Source organism: Helicoverpa armigera, chromosome 25 (genome assembly GCF_030705265.1).
Source record: "Helicoverpa armigera isolate CAAS_96S chromosome 25, ASM3070526v1, whole genome shotgun sequence".
Taxonomy (NCBI): Eukaryota; Metazoa; Arthropoda; class Insecta; order Lepidoptera; family Noctuidae; genus Helicoverpa; species Helicoverpa armigera.
In genome coordinates, this window is record NC_087144.1 from 2475204 (window position 1) to 2502403 (window position 27200).

Below are 27200 nucleotides of genomic sequence, written 5' to 3' on the forward strand. Positions count from 1 at the left end.
ATCAAGCAAAGAAACCAAAAAAAAAATAATTGTTAAATGCAGAATTTTGACATTCTTTTTTTTCTATTTCCTTAAAAAACGCACAAATTACGTGAAAAATATTTTATATCCAATTTTTGGTCTACTCACCACATATCATTATACTCCTTAGCCTCCTTAAAGCCATGATCCAACGCCCTGGTTCTCTCCGCGGCTTTAGACACGACTCTCTCCCAGCGATGCTGCACGGAAACTAGCAAGTTCTTGATGAGTATGACATCTTGCTTCTGACTGAAGTACTTGAGATGAGTTCCTTTCTTGTCTAGGTGTAGCATCGTCTCGCGGTGGGTAGCTACTTCCTTTTGGAAGGATTTGTGCTCTTCGATTTGGGCTGTGGGAAAAATTGGAGTTAGATTTTTTTTGAAGGTTGATATATTTTGTATTGTTGACAGTATTGGGTGTAAAATTAAAATCATTTATACTGTAAGCACGTACTGTCTGTTGTTATGAGTGTACGCATCATGCATATCTTATATGCAAGTAATACATACATAGATCAAAAAGGTAGCAGGATTATTTCAAACGAATGATAAGTAAATTAGGTTCAAAATTCGTCAATTTTTGTAGTCATACGGTGTATTCATGTAACTCTAAACTAAACTTTTTTACAGATATTTAAGCCTAAATATACGCCCGATTTTAAGCCAAAGTAGACGTCCAGTTACACTGGATGCTGACCCCAATATAGTTGGGAAAAGGCTACGCACCTATTGAGTGGGCTTTTGTTCTTACATTTCTATAATATTATTTACAATCTGTATATATTCTATTACAAACTAAATACTTACTAAGCAGCGTCTCCATGACCCTAGACACGGGTTTGGCGGATGTCAGAGTCTTCTCAGCGCTGGTGAGCCAGTCCACGAATGCTTGCAGCGCGTCGTGGAATTCTGTCGCTTCTTTCAGAGCTATCTCTAGCTTTATCTTCTTGTCTGACGCCCTGGATAGATGAAGAGTTATTGGTTAGTTATGGTGTTTTATGAAGGTAAGTAAGTACTTTGGAAAAGAGAGAAAAATATGAAAGATATTATAAATACGCGGGCGAAATGAAGCTTTTTGGTTGAAAGTCAACCTTTATGGTTAAGTTTTATCAAGATTGGTATTGTTACTCATCACAAATTGAAATTAAATCACTTTATTTAGAATGGAAAACAGCTTTATGAGTATAATTTGGAATTTATATGCATTACGACTTTTACGACGCCATTATCTTTAGTTTCCTTTTCTGATTATTCTACAGTTTTTTTATATTTGTCAGAAAAGGTAGATTTTCATGACTTTAAAGACTTAATCCAGAACGTAGACAATACTTTCACTTAATCAAAAATGTATCCTTACCTAGCAGTAACATTATCCCATCTGGACTTCAAGTTCTTGAGGTTATGATGCAGCTGCGAGGTGGGGTTGGGGCGCTCCTGCTTCTTGAGATACTCCTGACCTTGCTGTAGAACTGCCTCCACCTTCGGACGGTTCGCTTCGATCTCGTTGTATACCTCCTGTGATGGTAAAAGCATAGTTTAGATAAAGTTTTATAGTTATCTCTGTCAATATTATACAGCTAAACAGTTTGTTTGCGTTAACGTGTTAATCTTAGCAACTACTGGACCGATTAGAAACAATGTTTCAGTGATAAATGATGATAGATACATTTTATCCGGTTGATCGTAGTCATTTGCATAGGACGCGGGTAAACCCGCTGGCTGACACTAGTTCAAATATTTAATAGTTTTTTTTTTCTGTAGGTTTAATATTTTTTTTTAGAAGTACATTAGGTTCCATATCTCATCTTTGATGACTTTATTATATAATTGACTTAAGAGTCAGTCGTTGGTAGTTATTAAATATTGACCATTATAAATAAACACCAGTCTGTGTGCCTCAATGTACCTCCTGATGTGTCCTGCAATATGTACTAAATAATATGATATTCCATATTTAAATGGAACTGGTATCTTACCATGAACCGCTCGAGTTGTTCAGAGGCAGTCTCGGGCAGGCCGCCGACGGGTTTAGACGCGGCGATCACGCTGTCCACTTCAGATAACCAGCTTAGCAGGTCTCCGATTTCAGCGTTGAAGCTAAGGGAATAATGTATTGTTAGGAAGATTGATTTTGAAAAAACTATTACTTGAAATTGTATTGGTTCTTGAATGTTTTCGATGATAAAAAGGAAAATTAGTGTCTTATCCAAGATATATTTTTATATACATAAGTATTTTTTTGGAAGTCATTGGTATTCATAATTAAGTTTACATCTAAAGCTTATTATTAAAATACTCCAATAATCATATTATTTTTAACCTACATAAAAAGTATAAGATTGCCATAATTTGATGCAAAGGAAACATTATTCCTTAACCATGATTTTTGATACAGGAACTGAACTATGCACTTTCTACTTAAAATATATAAATATTTTTTTTTATTTATTTATAACCAATTTAAAAAACATTTTCTATTGCATCAACTTGAAAGACCTTTCATCATAAAATAACTTTAACTACTAACAAAATAAACTACATTTTCCACCAACAACTCACCTCTGAGCCTCTCTAAGCGCATCTTCAAGCTCAGTCTGTCTATCTCTGGCCTTCTGTTGTAATTCGCGCCATTTTCTGTTGAGTGTTGCCAACTTCTCAGCGGTCTCGCCAGCCTCGTCCGTACCTATTGTTTGTGGTAGAATTAGAGCATGCAGGTTGGTAGTTTTTGAGAAAATGAGAATAATTTAGAAGAGGTGACTTCATACTGTGGAATATTTCAAGTGAACCTTGAGATTTTACTAAAATTCCTATATGATTCTGTGTAAGATAAAATAACGATTTTGAAATGCCCGGTTGGTAGCATTTTTAAATACTTTGTACATAATGAGTATCAGGGGATCAAGATTTATATGTAATATTTTAAATCCATGCAATGTCATTGAGAGTCGAAGAGATTTCATAATTCTCTTTGATGAAAAGAAATAACATGCTTCAGACACTATATTACTGTTTTTTTTAGATAAATCTAGTATTAATATTAATAGTTAATAACACAGTTGACGTTCACATTTAAAGCTTAAAGCATTAGCGCTTTTTGCACGATTTTGGTTCATTAGAAATGTAAATGTTTTTGTATTAGTTAAGAACGATTCATTAATTTTGAAGTAAAGGTTCTATTTGACTTGGACTTGATGCTGTTAGTGATCTGTTATTAGATCTTAGGGTTGGTTATATTTTTATCGATATTGTAAAATGATTTTAATAATCTTATTAATCAATATTCATTAAGGTTCAACTCAGTATTGTTAAAATGTTTCATTGTTATATTTATTATTGGACTTTACATGCGATACATAAATCATAGGCGATAGTCAGGATAAAGTATAAAAAAAGTTAAAATAGAAAAGTTTACTGTGGTGATATCTTAAGGCTTTGCTTAAGTTGATAAACTGGGTGAAAACAATAATCTCTTTTAATTCTAGCCTACAGACAGACATGTGTTGCTGAGGAGTTTATTGCACCCCTTCTTGCAAGCAAAAACCCATAGGCAGTGGACGTTTTAGGGTCTGTCTTTTGTTATATTAGACGTTCAAAAACTGCTAAATAAATGAATTTGAATCCTTATCACTTAAATCACACAAAAAACTACACATTATCCTGAATAACACCTCAAAATGGACATATAAAATGGTCAGTTAAACAACAAAAGCTTAAGCGCAGGCACATACCCGTACCCTGCTGCACTATCTGTGCGCCGGCGTCGTTCAGCGTGTCCACGCTCGCTTGGTGGGCTGCGATGTCGTTAACTAGCACTTTGAGTTTAGCTAGCTCCACTTCGAGGATTTGTGGGTCGCCGGCAACCTGTGGAGGGATAAGAGTTTTGGATTAATAGGTAAAGAAATAAGGTGAAATAATTTTTGTAGCGGTTGGAATATTTGACCTTAAATGAGCAGAGAAGTTGGAATTAAATAATTCTTAAGTTTCAAAGTTCAGAGCCAGATGAATTTGATATTTTTCTTGTCCTGAATGACACTGAACAATGTAACTTACTCGATATCGAATCGAAAGCCCAGGATTCTAAAATGTCCAGTCACTGCAACTTTATTCTACTGATATTTTAAGCTGAAAATTGTAAGACGCGCGAATCTCTGGAACTATTGATATAAAAAAATCGATCAGTGTTTGTTAGCCCTATTGAGGAAGGCTTTAGGCTACTTTTTATACAGTTGCGCGAAGTAGTTCCCATACAACGCTGGCGAAACCATCGGCAGTCAATTTCTTTTAAAAAATTACTTATACAATACACATACCGGTTTCAAAGTATCCAACGTAGCCGAAGTATTCTCAATCCAAGACAACAACTCTTGCAAGGCATGTTGTAGCTGCCCAAGCCTCAGCAAGGCTCGTTCTAACTGCTGCTGCCTCTCCACCATGCCTCGGAGTAAGGCCGACCAGCGAGAGTTGACCTCGGTTAGAGGCGCCTTGATGGCGGCCGCTTGTTCGGATGATGTTCGTTCTGTGAGCTCTTGCGCTTGCCTGTGGTGATGGTAAGGTTTAGTAATAGGTAGGTGGGGGGTGAATCAATAGTGGCTTTTGGATTTTTTGTATGTTTTGTTAAGGGAGAATGCTGTTGTGTTTTTTATTTGATATGGATTATTGTGTGAATCTCAATCTTGCTCATATATATTTATTAGTACGCTAAGTAAAGATATATTATTCATTTTTTATTTTTTATATTTATAGCTTCATTGTAGGCAACAAGGGCCTACAGAAAACAGTGTTATAAAATTTCTGCTATGTTGTGCTTATAACAGGAATAAATTAGCAAGATAGATTGTTAATGGCTTGACCAATATGAGCTATTTATGTGGAAATATTACCACTGGTTGTATAAATAGAGTTTGAAAACTAAGAAAATTTGGTAAACTAGTTGTTTTCTCTGGTAAACTAGATATTTTCTATTTTCAGAAATTTGTGATTGTGAAGCCACTATTGATTCACTGTAATAACATAAAAAATCCACATTGCATACAAAACAGACAGCTGGAAAGTGTTAGTAACGAAAGAGACAGGACAACACACTCTTCTAGAAGACACGTAGACAGACAAACAAGAAGAATATGAAGTTGCTTCTGTTGTAACAAATTATATGCAAAATATATAACGTTTATTAATTTGCCCCCTTTTAGCCTAAGATTTAAAAAAATAAAGTAAACTTTGCTTTTGGCAAAATAAATTACATAAGATTTATAATATTTAAAAAATATTGAATTAAGATTTATCCTTCATTGTTAATATTATTCTTTACACTGGATATTGCAGCATGCTTAAATGAGAAGATTATTATCAAATTAGGAACTTCCGGAACTATGTCATTCAAGTCAATAGGTAAAGCTTTTTTGCAACTTTTTCACACTTTCAAAAATTAATAAATAAAAGCAGTACAGACACACGACAAACGAAAGTAACTAAACTACGTTGCAGGATACAAAACAGAAGCGCACACAAGATTAATCGTTATTTCTTGCCTCATAAGACTCCTTTTTCAATGTCGGGTCAATCCGGGGAACGCATAGAAAAATTATCACGATTAGTATTATTGGAAAATTTATACTAGGGTGTAGTGTGGTGAGGGGAAAGAGTAAATATTTACTTTCTACTAAGGTAGTGTGGTAAGGTAATAAGTGGGGATGAATATTGATTTTATATTTGGTAGTCTATGTGCTAGTAAGAAAGCTAGGGACTTCTTTAAAAAGGGTGATATAGATAAAGTAAAAAAAAAGTTTAGAAACTACTGTTGTGCATCGCTAACTTTTGCGTTTTTAATTACTTTAAGTTTAAGAAAAAGCTTTAAGTTTCGATGTTATAATACGAAATGGGACAATATGAAGAATCACATTTATATGAATAAAACTAGAGGAGGTAAAGTATGACTAGGTCCATCACCAAATTATAGAAAAAATATTTAAAAAACCCGATTCGACATATTCGAGCGGACATCTCGTATTGATTTTTCTCATCATTCACTTATAATGTATTTTTTTCTTTCCTGAACCCCTTACACAATCATGCAAACCTCAAAATTATCACAACCCAAAAATTATGAAATTTTTAAATCGATCAAAAGCAAATCCCGCTCCAAATAGTGAACCACCCATTTTTTTCAAAATAACATTTCTATCGAAAATTGCAAGATAGTTTTTTATCGATAAATATAATACCTAACATAGTTACGTACCTATTAAGAGCCTCAACCTTCACCATATGCGGGTCGACTTCCTGCTTGAAGGAGGCTAGTTGTGCGATCTGACGCTTGACAGCATCGATGTCTGAGCCGAGGGGTCCCATGCGAGAGAACTTGTCTTCCGCAGAGTCGAGGAATTCTTGGAGATTCTGTGGGGGAAAATTAGGGTAAGTAATAGGTAGATATTCTTTACTATGTAGATTTACAATACAAAAATATTAAAAGTGACACAACGGGCGGTTTTATCGCTAAAAGCTATCTCTTACAGACAACCTAACATGATAAATATTTAAATAATGTTGGTAAGGAAGGTTTTATATATCTAGTTTAGATTTCAAGAGCTGTTTGAGTCTTTTAAAATATATTTCACAAATGTTTTAAACATATTTGATCAAAACTTGTGCCTTCTCTCTATGAAAAGAGATGAGCTCCCGAATGACCATAAATGTTTACCTATTTTAAAATAACTTTTGTTTAAAATCACTTTCAAATTTGAATAAAGCTGTCTAAATATCATCATAATAATCGATATTTAAAGATTCATTGACAGGTGTTCAACACATCGCTCGATATATTTTCTTACAGCCACTATTTTTACAAACCTGTAAAGTATCATGGAACTCCATAGCCTTCTCCATAGCATCGATAAGGTTCTCCTCTCTCCTCGCATATAACGCGGTGATATTGTCCCACGCGCTGTCCAGGTCTTCCATATGTTTCTTCACCTCTGGCTTGTCCGGTTCTCCGCAGAGAGACATGAGAGTTGATCCGGTCTTGCGGACTTTCTCCACCTGGGGAGTTAGAAGTTATTGAGTGGGGAAAATTTGGAAGATTTTAATTTCGTGAAATGTTTTTTGAAGTCGGTTGAAAAGGGTAGATTTGATTTGGGAATTTTCTATTTTTGATGTTTGAAGTTAACTGACCATGAGCTAAGAGAAGGGTGCATAGTTGCTTAAATTGTAATAAAAACATTGAATTTTTTGTTTCATGTTAGGGATACTGTTTTATTTTAATAAACAACTATGATGTATTTGATGATGAGAAATAAATAAAAACTGATTGATTGATTAGAGGGGATCTCAGGAGGACAACCTTTCTCTATAAGTAATAAGAATAAATTAAAATTGGTCACAGTCTTTTCTTGGCCCATTTGCTAAAGCTTTCTAAAAACCATGAAAATAAATCAAAAACGAACAAACCTCAGGCTTAGTATGGTCAATTTCGTGCCTAATCTCCTGCAAGGCCACTTGCTGCGCTTGTATAGCTCTGGGCTGCGCGGCGGGCGGCGCCTGCGCACACAGCGTGTCTTCCAGCTCCCCTAGTTGTGCCATGACGGCGTGTAGAGCCGCCCAGAAGCGACGCGACACCTCCAGTGTGGCGTCTAACGAGTTGCCGCGTTCCGAGCTGGCTTTTTGGACGTCGCCCCATAGTCTGAGTGGAAGAAATTGTTGTTTAGGTTAAGAAATTGGATCTATATGATATTTTTGTTTTCTATTAAAAACTATAATATTGTTTTTGGTTCTTAATTAGAGATTTAAGGAAATTATAAATCAGTCCATTTTACATATAAAAAATATACTAAGAATTCAAGATTCATAAAAGTATAACATCATTTTTGACCATCATTCGTTATGACAAAAATTGTCTTCGGCACGAGACAATTAGTAGACAAAATGACACAGATTTTTATTTATCAATGTATTAAAGAATGTCGTGTAATTTTTATTACACTATTTCCAATTCAAGATCGGCTGAACCGATTTGACAGAAAATTGACTAGGTCATATCTTAGAACCATATAGTAAGTCCCTGGGCAAGCGGGTAAAACCACTGTCTAGAGTTTAAAATATAAACAAAATACTACTATTACTTACTTATTAAGCTTATCAAGCTTATTCCTAATATCCCTGACAGCTGGGTCGCTCTTGTTAGCCTTGCTGATGACGTCAGAGGCTGCGCGTTGTACCGCGTTGTAAGCTTCCGTTCTCTTCTCTAGATCTTCTACTAGAGCGTTGTTCTCGTCGATTTGGTCTCTGTAGGGGGAAAAGGGGGTTAGGTTGGTCTTACAATTGATGGTTTTTGAATGTTGATATGACGTTATCCTGAATTGAAGGGGAATAAAAAAGTTATATTTGTGGAATGGACTGTGGATGGCGGTGGCTGCATGTGGATGATGTTTTTATTTGTACCTATTCATAATTTTTTGATCATCTTCTGCCTTTATACACGTTCGTTGTTGTAATGATGATCAAAAAAACTAAATCAATAATGCATAAAAATAAAATGGTGTATTTAACAGCATTTGTGTATATTTATTATTTTTGTTATATAGGCTTACAAAAACACTTGTTAACATGTCTATTTTGGAACTAAGTGAGGCCAGCATTTCGATCATACCTTGAGAAGAAACAATGAAACAAACTCAAGGATCAGAAAAACTAACTATTGCTATTGAGTAAAAAAAATATGATAAGGTTCGGTAATTGCAAGGCTTTAAGATTTTAATATAAAAGTGTTTATGTAGTATACAAGAGCATAAATAATATAAACCAAGCTACTCACTCAATCTTAGGCGGGTGTGCGGATACGGGCTCGGCGCGGTGCAGCTGGTCGGCAGCGCCCGATAGAGCACGTAGCATGCCTTCTAGCTTGTCAGAGAACTGAGACGATTCCTGTAGCGCCTGGGGGAGATTGTGTCTTATTAGTATGGGGATAAGGTTGAATTTCGTGTTTACGATAATATCGTTGATATAAGTAAAATAAGTCTTAAAAGATACCCTTGGAATATCACTTTTAGTAAATTCAATAATCATTGTTTCTCAGTGCTGCAAAAATGTTTTTATGTTAAAACAAAATAGCAATCTGAGGATGGCTGATCTCAGGATGTGCTGGTCCAATTTGTATTTCTTTTCTGTGTTTAAGAGTTCATTTATCAAAGAAGGTTGAAGGCTATTTTTGATGCAGATGTGTGCAGAAAATCACGACGATGCGAATTCGGAGTCCTGATAACTTTTACATGAATTATTACCACATATTTCCTGGGTCTTACTGCCATCTTCTTGTGATGTTTGTCATATCACCATTCTTGTCTTCACCAGTGCTCCAAGCGCGTAAGAATAGTTAGTATCCATATTTTGCTGATTTTAGGGCGGACAAAAGAATGAAATTTTTTTTTTTTACTGATGATGCAGATTTGTTCTGTTTGTGCACTGCTTAAAATTCATTCCTGTATAACCAACCTGCTCGAGTTCCTGCTGCCTCTGCCTGAGTTCGGCTCTAAGCGCGTTGTATCTCTCGCAGTCTCCGTCCACGATGTCCTGTACTTTAGCGGCGTCGTCGTCTCCGCAGAGCTTCGACAGCGCTTCGCCCGTTTTAACTAGTTTGTCTACCAGTGGTTTGTGGTTGTTGATCGATTGTTGCAGCATCTGAGAAGAAACAGTAAGTTTTAGTATTGGAGGCACGGACAGATCTTGCTGACTTAAGTGCCAAAAAAATCTTCTTGAAAAATTACAGTTGAAAATTGCCTCTAAAATCTTATAGATAGGCCTCAAAACTATAAAGCTTGAAGTGTTTAATTGTCAATATATTTATTTTCAATCAAAAGGCCAAAGTTACAAGCTTTGCCTATTTTGGGGCCAATTTGAATCTTCCTGTATTTTACATTTGGAAAGTATATGATTTTGAAATTTCTCGGCACTCTTTCTTTCAGACTAAATATTTTTAATGATCTTTATATTTACAACAAAGTAAAAAACAATAGTTTACTATTCTAACACAATATAGATAACACTCACTTCATTCTTGTCTTGCTGCTGAACGATTTGTTCGGGTCGAAGCGCCGGCATCGCCAGCATCTGAATCTGCTTCTCCATGTCGTCCAACCATGAGGATAAACTGAGAGAGGACATATTATATTGTAGATAATTGCTAAAGTGTTACAAAGTAGGGTGATGGTGATAAGGGGTAAAAATTTGATAATTTACTACAGTTTGGGCACATACAAAATATAAATATAAAACAAAACATTGTGTTTTACAGCTAGGAAAAGAATATTCCTGTACAGAGAAAATGAGTTTAGAATAATGTGGGTTGCACCAGTTTGACTAAGGTTTTTTGATCAATCTAAACTTAAACCGTCTTACCACAAAAACTTTTAAACGTCAGTTTATGCCTTGTCTAAAAAAATGCCAAATTATGACGTTGACATATGGTTCATTTTGCAGCCAAAATTTTATTAGACAAGTGTAAAACAGGGTTTAAAGTTTTTGTAGTAAGGCCCAAAACCTTTTGAGGGGTGTTTGATGCACAATACTGCATTTTGGACGTTGAAAAAGCAACGCATATAAATCAACTGTCAGACATAAAGGGCATATCAATCGTATCAAATTCAAAAATATCTTATAACCTAATCAATTGGCAGATTTCCACCTTTTAAGTATTTGAGCACATAATCTTACCCATGATGTGTATCAGCGAAGTGCTCAGCAAGCGGCAATGCTTGCTCGAGTGCGGCGAGTCGCTCCGCGCTGAGATGCCCCACTTCCTCCATCATCTCCTTGAGCTCCTCGCTGCGGTCGCGGATGACGGCTGTCTCTTCTGATGACTGGCATTCGCGGAGGACCTGGGACGAATTATATAGGAGATTAGGGGTAATACTCTTCTTTGTTTGGGACGATATAAGAATCGAAGTGAAGTCTCGTTTTTGTTCAGAAAAATTTGACAATTTTGGTATAATTCAATATCTGAGTCGCAAAAAAGTACCGTGTGATTTTGAAATAATTGCAAATCAGCGAAAACTGGCAGTTTGGAAAATCAAGAATTTATAAATTGCCATACTACAGGCCTAAAAGCGTTTGAAACTAGGTTTTTTTGATGATTAGGAATGGAAAAATTTGCCTGCATCAAATTATTTCCTCACATAGTGACATTCATACTTGCAAAGACAAATCTTATATACAATTTTTATAACAAACAAAACACAGTCAAATTAAGTCCACATCTTATTATAGAATTTCAATAAAAAATATATAATTAAGTCCACAAATCCTCACCTTCTTAGCCTGACTAAGCAGGTCTCTAACCCTAACTCTCTGCGCCGCTACGTCATCACTCAACGGGCGCTGTTCCTTGAGCTGAGCGCGAACTGTGGGCGCGTCGCAGGACGGAGGCTCGGCGGCTCGCAGTGCTGAGTCTACGCCGCGTAGCCATTCGAGGACTTCTTCCATATCGCCTACTACTTCGAGGGAACGCTGTAGGGGAAAAATAAAGACGATGATTTAGTGTATGTGTGAAGCTACGCCGCGTAGCATACATTATTTCTAGCGAACGTTATAGGTAAAGGGGAAAAGATTTATATTGTATAGTGTATATGCGACATGCGTGCAGCATTCTTCACTTCTAGTACAGTAACGATCATAGTTTTTATATGAGTCTATTCCGGTAGTTCCTCAATGTGCTTTATGATTTTGAGGAAGCGCCGTGGGAAGGAAAGATTATACATAAAAATCTTCTCTCTAAAAATCCCAAACCATGCTGTTATACAAACAAAGTCGAAAGATATCTCAATTTTCTCATTAGGCTCCGAAAGACACTGTAATGCATATTAAAAGTTACAAACGACGTCTTTCTTATTGTGACAATATAGAACAGGAAACACGAATATATTATATTTCCTCTAAAACCTTACAAATACAACGTACCTTCTTGCTAAGCAGTAACCTCTCAGCCTTCCGCTGCACTTGTTCTGCGATGGCGTCGAAGCGTCGGTTGTCGCGCGTCACAATGCTCTCGATGTGTGTCGCGCCTTCTCCGGGGGAAATCTGAGCACAAAACAATAGGTTCTAAGTAAGAAAAATATACAAACATCTGTATTGTGAAACTCCTTCTCTTTGGGAAGGCGGGCATATATGTGGATATATACTATGGTACCTACTTAAAGAGAAATGTCTTTATCTGTGCGCTTTGTGAAAAGAAGAAATCTGATCGAGAATTAAAACGGAAAACTGCAAATTGATGTGATTTAACATGCTTGTAAAGTGGGACAAAAATTATATAGTACGTTGGGGTTTATTTTCTTAATATTAAACTATATAGCCATATTTTTGCTCAAAGTTTTCATCCAAAAGCCCGCTGTATTAAAAACTCATGAATAATAATATTATATAATTTACTACAAAGAATTGGAAATGCCTTGACTTGATAAAAAAAAAAACGAATTTTTATTCTACAACACTTTATTTGGTGTCCATACCTGGCACAGCTGTGGTCCAATCTGGTTGATGTTCTCCAACACTGGTCTGTACTCTTGCAGCTCAGCTTCTAACCGGAGAATATCTTCCTCACGAGGTTCGACGGATTGTAGACACGATTCCGCGCCAGCCATCCAGTCTGTTAGTCTGTGGAGTACAAGTGGAGTGAGAAAATGTGTTTAAAGGAAAAGAAACGTAGTGGGAAGATGTTAATTGATGTATTTTCTAATTTCGTATAATTTTATGATATGCAAATGTTTTTGGGGTGAGCTGTTCAATATAATTGACATGAAAAACTGTTACAAATACAGTAAATGAATGATTCATGATCGTAAACGATATCTTTAAAAATGGATGAAGCTGTATTAGGATATAAGGGTTGGGTTTTAAAAAGGAGTCTATAAGAAGTTAACTTGATTTAAATACACACATTTATGTGACATTGTAAGTCACGTAACAGAGAAAAAAGGAGTCTCATTGATTTTACATTATAATTATTACGAATGTATACTTATGTGTATGTTTGTGCTTATGTACCTTATGTATGTTTGAAGAATAAAATTAAAAAAGAAAAGAAGAATATAATTAATAAAAAAAAGTATTTAACAGTGAAAAAACCTTCTTCCACTAACCTGCCATGACTATTATAAAGCTGCTGCACCAGCGGCAAGGTCTCCGACGCCACCCTCAACAGCTCAGCGCCCCGGCTAGTCAGATCGTTGTATCTCCTCTGTAGAGCATCCAGCTTGTCTTTCAGCTGGAGAGCCTCGTCACCAGAGATGTGCTTCATGAGTTCGAGGCCTGATTCCACTGTGCTGTCTACTGCTTCTTGTTTTGATGCTATTTCTTCGGTTTTTTCCTTTTGGAGAAAGGTGGTGAGTTCGATTTTTTTTAGGTTGAGATTATGCCTTTAAAATGGTTTAATGAATATTCTGGATAGGTTAGCTAGACGTGAGATTTTTTTATTGGGAAGATAATCCTTTCGTTTTCTATAAGTAGTTTTTAAAATACCAGTGCAAAATGTAAAAAAATATCTTTGAAGCTATCGATAATAATGGCAATATCAACAATGATATCTATACTGTTATTTTTTAAATTTAAACCATAATAATTATAAAAAAAATAACGTTACATATTTTTTTTCTAACATTTTATTTCCCCAAAGTAACGATTGATTTCATAATTTGATTAAAGATTTTTCAATTAAATGTTTTCTATGTATTGTTTTATATTGCAGAAGGTCTCTCATATACTCCATACAGACACTCACAAAACATTCAATTTCCCAACCTTACCACCTAAACAATAAAGTTTAAAATACTCACAGCGAGCTCATCCATTTGCCTCAACAGTTTCTCCATATGCACCGGCAGAATCTTCCTCTTAGCCAGGTATTGTTCCATTGAGTCCATCCAGGCAGACAGGTCCTGGTAGGTCAGGACTAGGTGACGTAGACCCTTGCGAGATGCTTCTAGAAGGTCACCGATGTTGAGACTGTGGTCCACTAGGGCTTGGTATCTGTGGGTGGAAATAGTTGGTTTAAAATATGTAACGTAACTTTGAACTTGCTGCTAAAGATTAAAAAGCCTTCTTCGAGACTTTCCTTTTGAGGGACGACAGGATGTCATAATCATCATCATCTACTTTATCAAGGTAGGTATGTACAAAAATGTATGCAGATTTTGATGTTCAGAGTATAAGTACAGTGAAAAAGCAGGATATCAATTTCAGTGTTATGAATTCAGGTCCTTGCTAGTTAAAGGTGATTTTGTGTAATTCAGCACTGCTAATACACAATTTGGCCAAGCCCAATATGGCACTACATAGGTTTGAAATAGTCAAAAATTCATTTGTTGATCATTTACTTTTAATCAATGTTGTCTGCATCAGCACTTTACTGTGTCAAACAAAGTTTAATCGATTCTCACAATTGATCACTACTCGATTCTCACAATCGATGTTGACTCGATTCTCACCTGTCAGTAGCGGCTTGCAGCCTGTCAGCCAAGGCCGTGGCTTCATCATCGCCGACCAGTCCCATCAGAGTGGACGCCGTTTCCGTGAGTTGCTTGAACGCAGGCTGCTTCGAGATTATGTCCTCGTGCAAGTTCTAGAAGAGAAAGGGTTAGGTTAATATAAGAAATTGGTAAAAAAGGTCTAGTAATCATAATTAGGTATCTAGCTAGCTTTCATCCACGGTTTCATTGTCGTCCTCTATATTTATCTTGATACATATACAATGTGTCCCGGGGATAAGTGACCGCCCGAATTTTTTTGAATATTTGTACAAAATTAAGGATAATTTCCTTTATATTTGGGACTTACCGCCTTTGGTTTTTTTTTTATGATTTTTTGTAAATACTGTGACGTGCTGCAGTTTTTTTAAGATATTTCCTAAGTTTTTACATCTTTTTAAATTCTTTGTTCTTTATTGACTAGCCGACATCATAGTTTATCAATTAAAATTATCAAACATAACAAAAATGTAATAAAACATTTATTAGAAAAAAAAGAAAATAAAAATTCAAAGAAAATAACGCCTTTTTTTCAGTTTTTTCAAAATAAGTCCAATAAATGCCCCCTTAATATCACTTTCTTTTAATTTATTAATAAACTACATGATATTTCCTACAATAGCTCACAACAATGTTTGCTGCTATTTCAAACAAATGCAAAAATACAGTCAGTTGAAATTTGAAAAAAAAAGAGCAAAGCCTGTTATTAACAGGCCTGACAATAATTTTTTTTTAATGATTTTTTTCAAAAATATAAATGAAATTATCCTTAATTTTGTACAAATATTCAAAAAATTTCGGGCGGTCACTTATCCCCGGGACACATTGTATAATATAACTGTTTATTAAAAAAAAAAATTGTTCCATGCAACATGAAAGTCTACATAATGTTTAATGACAGTAAGCCCTAAGCCTAAGCATAACTTCCAAATATAAAACAACTACGTCAAAATCGCATACAAAGTTCCTTACCAAGCATTTTTACATAATCGTTTTATCACACAATTTGTTTTACCGTAAAAAAGTAACAAATACATACATACGAACTTTGACATTTATATTTATTTTATTTATTTATCCATATATATGATATATATTTATTTTTCAGATGTTACAATACCTAGGAGTTAGTTACAAACCTTGTGCTCCCTGATCTTATGCTGTATCTTCTCCTCGTCAGTGGGCACGAGTTGCAGCGACTTCACCTTGCGTTCTGTAGTGCCGAGCCACTCAACCAGTGGTTGTAGCTCTTCCTGGAATTGCTTCGCGACCTAGAGGGGGAAAAAGGGGGGAAATTGTGAGTTAAAAGACAATATATGAAGCCGAAATATGCCGCTCAAAATGAAGTACGTTAATCAAGTAATATTGTTTCAATTGCATACTTTGAAAAACGTTATTTCTGTAGCTAAAAACAAGATTTCATATAACATTTTCATATACGAGAATTTTTGTTACATTATACAATTTTGTCAATTTGAATAAGTTATAAGCCTCAGGACTTTATTATCCAATGTTATATTAAATATGTATTTTCTTTTTACATAATAATTATCTTATTCTCCTAGTTGATAACCTTAAAGTGACACCTACAAAAAAAAAACTGTAATTCAGAAGTATATTTTTTTCTTCTATACAAGACTGCTTTCAATTTGAAGACTCAAAATATTACTTAAGCGGTTATCTAGCTTAAAATTTCTCACCATCATAGCCTGTTCAAGATCCAGCATCCTCTGCTGAGCACCATTAGTGAGAGCATCGAACCTCTGCATCAGACCCTTGAGTTGTTTCTCTATGGCCTTTCGTTCGGCAGCCTCGCAGCCGCCCGCCACCTCGTTACCCATCGCGAATAGGGAGGACATCGAGTTCTGACGGTCCATTAGCATTTTCTTGAGGAACTGTTGGTAGAAGAAAATATATTAAGATGGATCCTCTTTACACCTAACTGCACTGAATGGGCTGGTATAAAAGAAGAAATTACGAAGTGATGAAGAAGATATTCGCATATAACACATTACTAGCATTTAAGGTATTATCTATTTTTACCCATTTTGCTATCTTTTTAGTTATAATATAGAAATTAGAATTAATATAAGTATTTTTTGCATCACCACAGATAACACAGTGAAATAATATAGTTTTTGATTTTTAGACATCATTATACGTAACATGATTAAGTCGAAGTGTGCAAATAAGATTTGTCAAAGTTTAAATATTTCTCTGCTATGATATTGTATACATATAAAATGTACAAATTTTTTTATGTCGATAAAAATATAAAGTAGAAGTGTGTCCTACACTATTATAACTATCGAAAAGGTTTCAATAGAATATGAGAACCATAAAGAATCATACATATTTTTCCGCCAAACCTAAAATCAACCTTAACACCTTAACACAAAGTTCAACTCACCTTCTGCTCCTGCAGCTGAGCTTTAACCACCTTGTAATCAGCGGAGGGTGGTTTCTGGTTATTCACCATGTCTTCGGTGTCGGCGAGCCATTTCTCTAAGCCAGCGAGAGCTTCGGCGAACTTGCCCGATTGTAGGAGACCTACGTCGAGGCGACGTTCGCGCTCGTTCATCTGTGAGGGGTAAAAGGATTATAAGAACATGTTTGTAATTTCATTTTAAAAGTTTGAAAATGGTAAGCTTGAAATGTGTGTAATAATCTGGTTTCGTTGTAAGAAAGGCTTGAACTACTCAATAAACAGAAAAACTTTGTAGCCATAGAGAAGCTTTTTGATTATAAGAGCAAACTACAATTGCACATTTCTTGCTTTTGCATTTTTCTTTGTAAAAGCTAAAGAAATATGAATTTATAATTTATTTAAATCAAGTTCTCACATTACAGCGAGAGGTATCATCATCAGGCATCAAAAACAGCCGAATTGAGTACCCCTTTTTTTGAATCCGGTAAAAAATGCGTCATCAACAAAAAATGAAACCCACCTTCTCCTTCAAAGCATTCCACTTGTCATTCATTTTCTCCAAATCCTTCTCTAGCACCTGGGTATTAACTCCCTGCAAAGCCGACCGGACCAGCCCTTGGCCTATCTTGTTGCAATGAGCCACGTTCTGACCGAGAGGCTCCAGGGTTCGGCGTTTCAGTTCTGCAAAGTCCTTCTGTTGGGATCTGATCTGTTCGACCTCGGAGGATACAGGTTTGAGGCTTCTGACTTGTTCTGCAGCCTGGGGGAGGAAAAAATTCGTTAGAAAAGACAATTTAAATGGATAGCCTGGTGAGTGTAATTACGAAAAAAATATCTTTGGTGTTAAAAGCTTCAATGTTCTTAAATAGATACTTCAAATATGTACAACATTTCGCAGTGTTACTTCAGCAGCTTAGAATTAGCTACTTTTACCACCATCAAACCTCATTTAATTTAAAAGTAGCCTTTAACACATAGGGTTCAAAATCGTCCAACTATTACTTTAGCACCTACTATTATGTACTTTAAAAATTAACGTTAGCCATCGATTTCATACCTTATCATGCCCAGGATAAGGTTGAATATCGTACAACAACTGTTCCTGCACTTACACTTATACACCTCTAATTTCAATCTTATCCCCTTACACATAACGTCTAATATAGCTTACCTCGCTAACATCATCCATGACGGAATCGTAAGCTTTGTAGAAAGCTTCCAGTTTGCTCAGAGTGTCGTCCAGATCTTGTTCCTTGGAGCGAGCGCGTTCGTCTAACTTCGCTAGCTGTTTACGAAGTCCTTCCACCTGGAGGGATGAAAACAAGATTAGTTAGTAGGTCAAAGATAAGTCAGGAAGATATTTATTCCAAAAATATATTTTTTATATACTTAATACTATTAAAGAATATTTATATCTTTAAATATTCTTTAATAATATTAAGTATATATTAAGGATAAATGAATCTTTACAGATGTAAAGATTCATTTATCATGTTCCTGTGATTTCGTTGACTGTTCAAAAGATGACGGTTCAAATAATGATAGAATATTTTTTTTTTTTTATGTTACCATGTTTTGTCTGTCATGATGAATCTATGAAAGAAGAATCAAAATGACAAAAATTAAAAAATAATGCTGGGAATGTATGTATGTAATCTAATGAACAACACCAACATGGTTCAGAAAACAAAAAAACACACTTTTCGCTTTCGGTAAAATAAAGAAATTTAAGATCATTTGGATTTTTTAACATAGATACTTGAAGAAGATCGGTTTCTACCTATTACTGCAAAGTACCTTAGTGAAACAAAATATACCCTCAAATAGTTCAAAATATATTTTTTCATTCAACATACCTGATCCCTAGTCTTAGCACTATCAACAGTGTATCCACTGTCGACCAGCGTCTCGGCCGCGCGTTCGGTATCTCCGACCAGATCGTCCGCCTTCTCCAATCGCTTGTAGAACCGGCCGATGTCGTCCAACTGTTGGCGGACGGTCTTTATGTCTCGTCCGGGGGGCTTCATGCCGTCAAGTTCTTTTTCTAAGTCCGATAGGTCGTGGGATAGGTTCTTTACTTTGTCCTGTGGAAGTGATTTTTTGGTGATTTTTGTGGTATAGGATATTGAATTTGCGCTGTCAGATGTCGAGAAGAAAATCCTGGATGTAAATTATCTTTATTTTTGGCATTTTTGGGACTAACTGCATGTTTAGCCATTTTATGTTCTCTTTAAAATATTATCTTCTATAACTTCTAAAATACTTTTCTTATTTATTCATTTATATAAATAAATAAAGAGATTTATATAAATAAATAAATAGGCTTTTCTTGCAAGGAAAGTCACAAGAAATTATTACTAACACTATGTTTTTTGCTATTACTACTTATTCCACATAAGTTTTCAGTCACAAAGGCTGCCACTTTTGTCACCAATAAGTAAGCGACATCAATTTCTCAAGTTTAACCCTCTCGGATATGGGAGACACAACAGATTTTCTATTTTCTTATAATAACTGTTACAGCATTTTTTATCGTCCCTCTGCTGGGCTCAGGCCTCCTCTCACACGGAGAAGGATTTTCTTATAATTGCGAGCGGTTAAACCGCCAACTCAACCCTAAACTAATCCTTACCTGGAAAAGCGTCATAGCAGCAGCAGCACCAGCCATCTTGCCCTTAGCATCTCCAGCCCTAGCTTCCAGGTCTTCCAGCCTGTCAGCCAGAGCCTGAGCCTGTTCTTCCAGCACTTCTCGAGCGCGGGACGCCGCATCACGGCCGGAACATTCCAGAGCTAGGGAGACGATGTCGTCGGCTGCTGAGTTGATGCTCTGTGAAAGAATTACAAATTATTTAGTTGTCCAAAAAGAATTGTAGTCGGTAATTTTAGCAGTGACCATCTAACTAGTTTCGGAGTTAAATTGATGGTGTAAAAAGTAAGGAATGGGTTTCCTGTATTTCGGAGGGCACGATAAACTATAGGACTTGTTTGTCATTGAACATCCTTGGTAGTCGTTACGGCTAATCAGAAGCCAGTAGGTCCGACAAGCAGTTTTACTTGGGGGTATTGGGTTGCCCGATTAACTGGGTTGAGGAGATTAGATAGGCAGTCACTTCTTTGGTACTCAGCTGCATCTGTTAGACTGGAAGCCGACCCCAACATATGTAGTTGGGGAAAGGCTCGAAAGATGATCAAGTTAAGGTCAAGTTTATGCAAAATTTGCTCGTGCCTATGCACCATGCCTTTTTCTTTTTGCCTTTTTATTGCTTTTTATGATATACCTGTAGTGGCGCTCTAAGCGCATGTATCTGGTCGGCGAGCCTGGCGACGGCCTCGGCGGCCTGCGCGGGCGGCGCGGCGAGAGCCTCTTGCAGTCGCTCCTCGCAGCGCTGCAGCGGAGTGTCGACTGCTCGGACGCGTTCGGCGAACTCGCCGAGCTTGCGGGCTGTTGTTTCTAGGAATTCTACTTGTTGGAGCACTTCTGTTGAGGGGAAAAAGGTTTTTTGTTGAGTATCGTGTATTTCCAGCGGAGCTGCGGGATTGTTCGAAAGAGTTACCGCGGCCCTGGTACATAAAAGGCCTACGACGGAACACGACGGTTTTCAGTCAGTAAGAGTCTGACATTCCCTCACCGCTGCTAACTCACAGCGGGAGGGGTCATTTGATTATTTTTAGCGTCGTTAAAAAATAAAAATAAAAAGTAGGTATGGTGTATTTGAAATTAGATGAAAATCTAAATAACGCTGAATAATCAAACATATAGGCTTATTAATCTCAAAATTATTTAAAAGTTAAAAAAAAGTCCCTGCATTCTAAAACTGTAATTGACCGTGTTAAAAGAAATATTCAATACACATAATTATTTTTACAGTCAAATCCTGTTATATAATACTCTTTGAAAAAAATGCACTCGATTTCTTATTGAATTTTGTATTAGTTTAGTATCTCTATAACTACCTACTTGGATAAGATACAAATTTTTACCAAGTTATATAGCAGTTAAATCTAGGAACTTATATGATACGAAATTATAATTAAACTTACCATTGTTAATCCTATCCCATCTCTCCTTCATGCTATCCAGCAGTTTCCTGACCACATCCTGATCTACATCACACGCCGAGATGAACGTCTCACCAAGCGTCTTGTTGTTCTCATATTCACCAGACCTGTGGTTAACGTACAAATTATTTATATATCCTTAAAATATATATGGCAAAACAGAAGTTAAAATGTACATAAAGGATGCAATAAAAAAACGACTAAATCTTCTCCTAAGTCTGAAAAATAATATGCTGAAAAACGCATTAAAATTGATTCGGCTAAATGTGGTATAATCGCGCATAAATATATTTATACACAGGTCACACTGAGAATCTCCTTCTTTTGACAGTTAACAAACAATTCTTCCTTTTTTAAACGATTTACATGAAGGGATAAATATGAAACACTGTCTAAATATCGACATGTTATATTTTAGAACAACGTATTAATAAGTTTTTTTACTTAATATGCCAAATTGCTGCTCGTTTATTTGAGTTATCCTTTTTCTTACACCACGCGAAGCACCGTTTACATTTAAACGATAAAATTGGCATGACTGATGTACAAAGTTCTAAGTAGGAATGTTTATTTTACATCATTTTGACTTTATCTTGTGTATTCATCATCTTATCGATTTGATAACGTCAATCATCTAGATCAGTAATCCGGAAGCTATTTAAGAATTTAATACTACATAAATAGGTATTTACTAAAACAGAAATCTTACTTCTACTCAGAGATAATATGAGGAAACATTTTCTTATTTGTTTGTACCTAACCTGTACTTTTTCAGTTATAAATATGTATTTTTTCATTTTTATCTAAAAGTATTCGGAACTGCATTATCCCCGAGTAAGACTAGGCTATATTTGATTAGGATCGGGCAGTAGTAGCCACGGGACGTATTTGTGCTTGTGATCTCTCTCTGGTGGTGTCGGATTGCCGTCCCATCGGGCTATGAGATTGAAGGAATAGTGAGTGCAACTGTGTCTGCGCAACTCAAGAACCCCTGGTCCAATTTACAAAATTCTTTCAGTGATAGATAGCCCATTTATTGGAGAAGGCTATTAGTTATTTGTATGCACGAAGATGTCCACTGGCGGAAGAAAAATGATCTGAGAAAATGACTAAGAAAAAGATTATTTTCGAACTTACCTCTTCCAGATATCATTTCTGATCTGCTGCAGCTCTCGCAGCTGCTTTTCGACCTCCTTCTTCGTGAAGGCGGTGGCTGGCAGCTTGGCGAGCCTGTCTTCCAGGTCTGATAGCCAGGGTACGAAGGATTCTTGCGCCTTGTGGAATTTGCGGCAGTGCTCCTGTGGGGGAAAGGAAGTACATGAGTATTTGTCAATTGTTTTAAGAGAGTTTTATTTAACTTGAAACCTTGAAACTGTATTTTGGAGATCTTTAACCGATGGTATGCTGTACATTTTTATAATATTGGTGATGTAGACTGGTAACGAAGATTGAGGCAGGAGAGAAAAAAACGCACATTTGCGTTACTGGAAATATTATGAAACCTCTTGAGTTGAGTGAGTCGAGTTCACACATTATTTGAAAAGTATCCAACTTGCATACGATATTCCTACTGTCATCAGCTAAAATCCAATAAGGTTACATCGCAAGACGATCTTTAACTATCTACACATAAAGTTCAAATTAAAATGCATGTTAATATCTACACTTACCATAGCAGTCTGCAGCCTAGTGTGCCTATCGACAGTCTCCCGCTTGAGTTTGTCCCACTGCGTCTGAATCCTGTCGAGATCCTTGCGCAAGTTCTGATGCGCTGGCTTCTTCTCCATCTCGCGGCCTGGTGGAGAATATTGCATCATCAGTTTATGACATTTTATATAGGCATGAGAATTAAAGACATTAAACTCTACCGAAAAGGGTGGAGAGAAGTTTTTAAGCTGAATTTCTCTGCTAAGCGAAACTAATATTTCAGAAGATCAGATAATATAAATGCGACATTGCATATAGCAAAGATAGCCCTTGCTCATTTCGTGTGGGAAATTCTGTGATTGATTTTGGTAATTTTATTGACATGTGTAAATGCTATGTTGCAAAACGTGAGTTTGAAGTAAGAAACAAATCGAAAACACTACCGATTAAGGATCACGTACTAATATATAGACAAGAATACATGTCATGTACGCAAGAATTTCACGAGCAATTAACGTATTATGTACCAGTGACATTCGACAGTATCAATAGGCAAAATATGTTTTATACCTTAGCTCATAAGGTTTATTTTAACTTAATTTTCTCTCACCTTTATCCAACAACATAATAAGCTCATGTTCCCTCTGAGTCAGCTCTCTATATAACGGCTCATGTCGTTCCAATTGTTGCTGCAGCTTAGTGGCGTCGGCTGATACTTGCAGCCGCGAGGGAAGGGAGTTCAGTTCCGATTGCAGCCAGCCTAATGTGCGGGCTACGTTCTCTTCTAGGTTGCGGCCGTCCCTGGGTGAAATAGTTTGATTTTGAAATTTTGTTTCCTAATTTTGGGGTATTTACAATTAAATTGGAAAATATGATATCGCAAAGTGGCCCATTCTTGCCGACAATGATATATTTTTGATAACACGCTTTTGGATCATTGGGCCACTTAATGTTTAGATATTGAAAAGAGTAAATAGAAAAGTTAAGTACATTAATAATGATGTTCCCAAAGAACAAATTGTTACTCAAATTGAAACATATTTTGTAAGTATTTTGTTGAACATTATTTATTTTGATATTTTTTCATTTTTTTTTTAAATCTTCAACTATTGGGATAAGGGCAGGAGGATGGCGAACAAGTAAGACTTTAAGCCTCAACTTTTCAATCACAATCCATTACTTTTGATGCGTTCCCAACGTTAATCTATCTATCTTTCTAAAAAAATCTTTGGTTGGTAATACCATTCATATACAACAAAAATATTCAACTCACTTCAAAGCAGCCTCTATTTCCGCCTTCCTATGGTCCAATTTCCTCTGCAGGTTATCATACTGCCTGGCCACAGCTGCCAACTTGCTCTGTATGTCCTGCCTTGATGATGGGTCGGAGAGCACTTGCGCTAGCGCTGCGCCGGCGCCTTCGAGGTCGGCGAGGAGAGGTCGCTGACCTTCTAGTTGGCGTTCTAGGTTCTGTGGGTGAAGTTGAATTATTAAAGTTTTGATTTCGAAAAAAGTGTTTGAAAGAACTTGATTGGTTTGTGAAATTATGTAGAGGGTCTTCACAACAGTTGTATGATAAAAAAGAAGTGTAAAAATCTAATTAAAAATAATTTAACACAGTAAATATGTTTTGCGCAAAATACCTTTTGCGCATTTGTAGTTGGGCATCCATTGCTCAAGTTTTGCGCTAAATATTGAAAATTCATTACTTCAAACTTTTTTGTTCAGCGTGTTACTAAAGAAATATACTTCCTCTTGTCTTATTACATTCAAAAGATCCCTTTCAGTGGTAAGACCGTCTACTGTGTCACCAAAATTAAGTTTGTTATAGCAATTTAAATTGATGTACATAATAAAGAACTTTATATCCATCTGCCTTATACATAGATAGACAAAATCACATGTAAAATTGATATAACTCATTATCAAGTATTACCTCAATCTTCCTCAACAGTTCATCCGGCTCAGTCTCAGTGGCCGTGTCGTCGAGTTTGTCAGCGATCGCGTGGAGAGCGTCTCTGAGCCGCGCGAGGCCGGCGTCGAACTCGCGCGACGTGTCCGCCATCGCGCCTAGGCTGTCTGCGCGCTGTTCCAGTCTGTTGGAGGCGAGAAAATAATTTGTAGGTGGTTTGTGGTATAGAAAATGCATTAATATGATGGATAGAAGTTCTTATAGTGAAGGCAAAAAAGGAGCTACTCAAAATGTCAGTTTTTTAAAGAGGGTTTATTTAATTTGTACTGTATGTATGTAAAATATGCAGGTCGAAAGGGAAATGTCGTATATTTTGTGGATAAATTAGCAAGTTGATATACGGCTAAGTATATCCTAATAAATTGATCTGATAAATTACATACAATAAAATATTCTGAGACGTTAGTTGTAAATGAACAAATATTGCAACGATGTTCTCCAAAATCACTTCATCCTTGCAACATAAAAAGGATAGGATTCCAAACATGTTATAAGTACCTTTTGTGTACCTATCCAGGTAATTTTTGAAATAAAATTAATGTACTGCTAAAACTGATTAAAAATGTACACTCACTTGTTCAACAAATCGTTCCACCTATCCTGAACATCAGTGACCTTCTGCCTCAGCTTGTTGGCGTCAGGCGACGAAGGTTCAAGGCGGTCTAGTACCGCAGCACCCACTTCCTCGAGGTGAGCCAGCTGAGGCTGCTGGCCACGGAACTCTTCGCGGAGGACTTGCACCTGAGGATGGAGAGGAAATGGTAAGTTGTGTGTAATTTTTTTTTGCGATCGGATGCAAGTTTATCTGAGACTTTATTTTTATAAAAACTGTGTAAAACGTGGTCTTAATTGATAATCTAGCATCTCTAGAAACTACGCGCAGTTTTGGTACTCAAAATTCTTTTTGCTTCTTTCCCTTGCTTCTTTACTCATAGACACAGTTTTGGGCATTTGTAAAAACATTCGGGCGTTTTATTAAGTTCAACTGTAATATATTTTTTTGGATGAAAATCATATTCCTAATTATAATTCTTATTCATCTAGTACACTGCGACAGGTTGCTGTGAGTGTCGTGGAAGTCCTTCATCTCTTCCATCAGGCGGATCCTGACAGACAAGTGTTGGAACACCTACCTGCTGCACTTGAGTCTGCACCATCCTGGAGTCTGAGGAGATGGGCCCGAGCGCGGCCATCATGCGGTCCTTAGCCAGCAGCCACTGCGACAGGTTGCTGTGAGTGTCGTGGAAGTCCTTCATCTCTTCCATCAGACGGATCCTGGGGAAATAGAGTTGGCAATGTATCGATACTGAATAGAGGAAAAATATATCGATTTTGAAATCGATTTTATCGCCCTTATGCTGGAGCTATTGTTGTGCAATGCGCACTATTCTTAACTTAGGCGTGGCTATCTCCCTGCTATATCAATGCAAAATCATAAGTTTTGTTCATTATGTTTTATGTTGTACATTGGCATTCATATTCAATCTTCTGTAATTCAATATGGAGTTTAGTTTTTAATATGTTGAGTAAAATACCAAATGTAGTTAGAAGATTTATTTATTTATTTATTTAACAGTTTTGTACACATAAAACACAAACAACAATAAATAATAGGAAAAATTGATTCATCAACTTAAAATATTACATGTCAAACCTTTGTGTTAGGATATTTTTAACGAGTCTATAGCCAAACTATGGAACTTCCTCAAAAATAAAACCTAATATATTGTACAAACAACCAGTATATATAAAAATACTAACTTGTCCTTGAAGGCATCGTGTAGCGCCTTCCACCTTGACGCAACGTCTTCCATCTCATCATGAAGTCTGTCGGCACCCAGTACGCTTTGTTTGCGTTTGAGTAGCTCGCGAACCTGATGAAATAACACATATTTTGTAATGATGATGACCTTAAAACTTAAATATTTACGTATAATTTCTTTTGAACCTCGAAACTAGTATGTTCAAAATTAAAGAACAGGAAATATTTTTCTCTTGACGCTTTTACAAGATAAGTTATAACATTACATCATAGTTTTTGCTTATTTTGTCTTTTGAAGTTAAGATCAAGGCGCAAAGAATCATATTGGGATTATAATTAAAACTATTTTGAATAAACGGGATTCAGATTTTTTTGTCCCGTGAAAAAGAGTCCAAGAATTACAATGTGAACCTTACCTGAGTCTTAGTAGAGTCGAGTATGCTTTGCTTCTCGTACATCTCTTCGAGCACGGCGCGAGCTTGCTTGATGGTCTTGTCGGCTTCCTCCTTCGTGTTGGGAACAGACTCCTTGGGCAGTTGGCGTTGAACCTTTACAAACATAGATAATAAATGGTTAGCTAAGTTTTGTGTGAGAATATTTTGTATGGGACTTTTTTTAAGTGTAAACATTTGTCAGGGACTGGAAATTGAAGCCAGAAATGTATGTTTAATGCTGTTTTGTCATATTACAATGATTGAAATACCACTTTATACATATTATTCTAACAATAAACAGTGAATGACAATCCTTCTTTACCGAAATCGAGCATTTGTGTTTGAAAGTCACAAAAAACACAATCAGTGGT

The 27200-nt window shown here is 36.3% G+C and overlaps 1 protein-coding gene across 1 annotated transcript in view; it reads right to left on the reverse strand.

Annotated features, from left to right (window-relative positions):
• Window positions 1-27200, reverse strand: part of LOC110381036 (dystonin) — a 206990-nt gene that overhangs the window by 25981 nt on the left and 153809 nt on the right. Inside the window, 39 exon segments of the mRNA XM_064041470.1 lie at window positions 130-370; window positions 828-979; window positions 1378-1535; window positions 1997-2117; window positions 2580-2703; window positions 3749-3881; window positions 4331-4556; window positions 6259-6413; window positions 6867-7055; window positions 7464-7695; window positions 8139-8297; window positions 8827-8945; window positions 9504-9689; window positions 10059-10158; window positions 10722-10885; window positions 11316-11513; window positions 11964-12083; window positions 12515-12659; window positions 13145-13371; window positions 13838-14030; window positions 14489-14622; window positions 15667-15798; window positions 16228-16422; window positions 16938-17108; window positions 17476-17715; window positions 18127-18261; window positions 18812-19039; window positions 19588-19782; window positions 20234-20433; window positions 20997-21121; window positions 22152-22312; window positions 22685-22809; window positions 23272-23462; window positions 23935-24131; window positions 24598-24757; window positions 25208-25374; window positions 25767-25908; window positions 26395-26507; window positions 26812-26943. Of these exon segments, the coding sequence (XP_063897540.1) occupies window positions 130-370; window positions 828-979; window positions 1378-1535; window positions 1997-2117; window positions 2580-2703; window positions 3749-3881; window positions 4331-4556; window positions 6259-6413; window positions 6867-7055; window positions 7464-7695; window positions 8139-8297; window positions 8827-8945; window positions 9504-9689; window positions 10059-10158; window positions 10722-10885; window positions 11316-11513; window positions 11964-12083; window positions 12515-12659; window positions 13145-13371; window positions 13838-14030; window positions 14489-14622; window positions 15667-15798; window positions 16228-16422; window positions 16938-17108; window positions 17476-17715; window positions 18127-18261; window positions 18812-19039; window positions 19588-19782; window positions 20234-20433; window positions 20997-21121; window positions 22152-22312; window positions 22685-22809; window positions 23272-23462; window positions 23935-24131; window positions 24598-24757; window positions 25208-25374; window positions 25767-25908; window positions 26395-26507; window positions 26812-26943 (6485 nt within the window).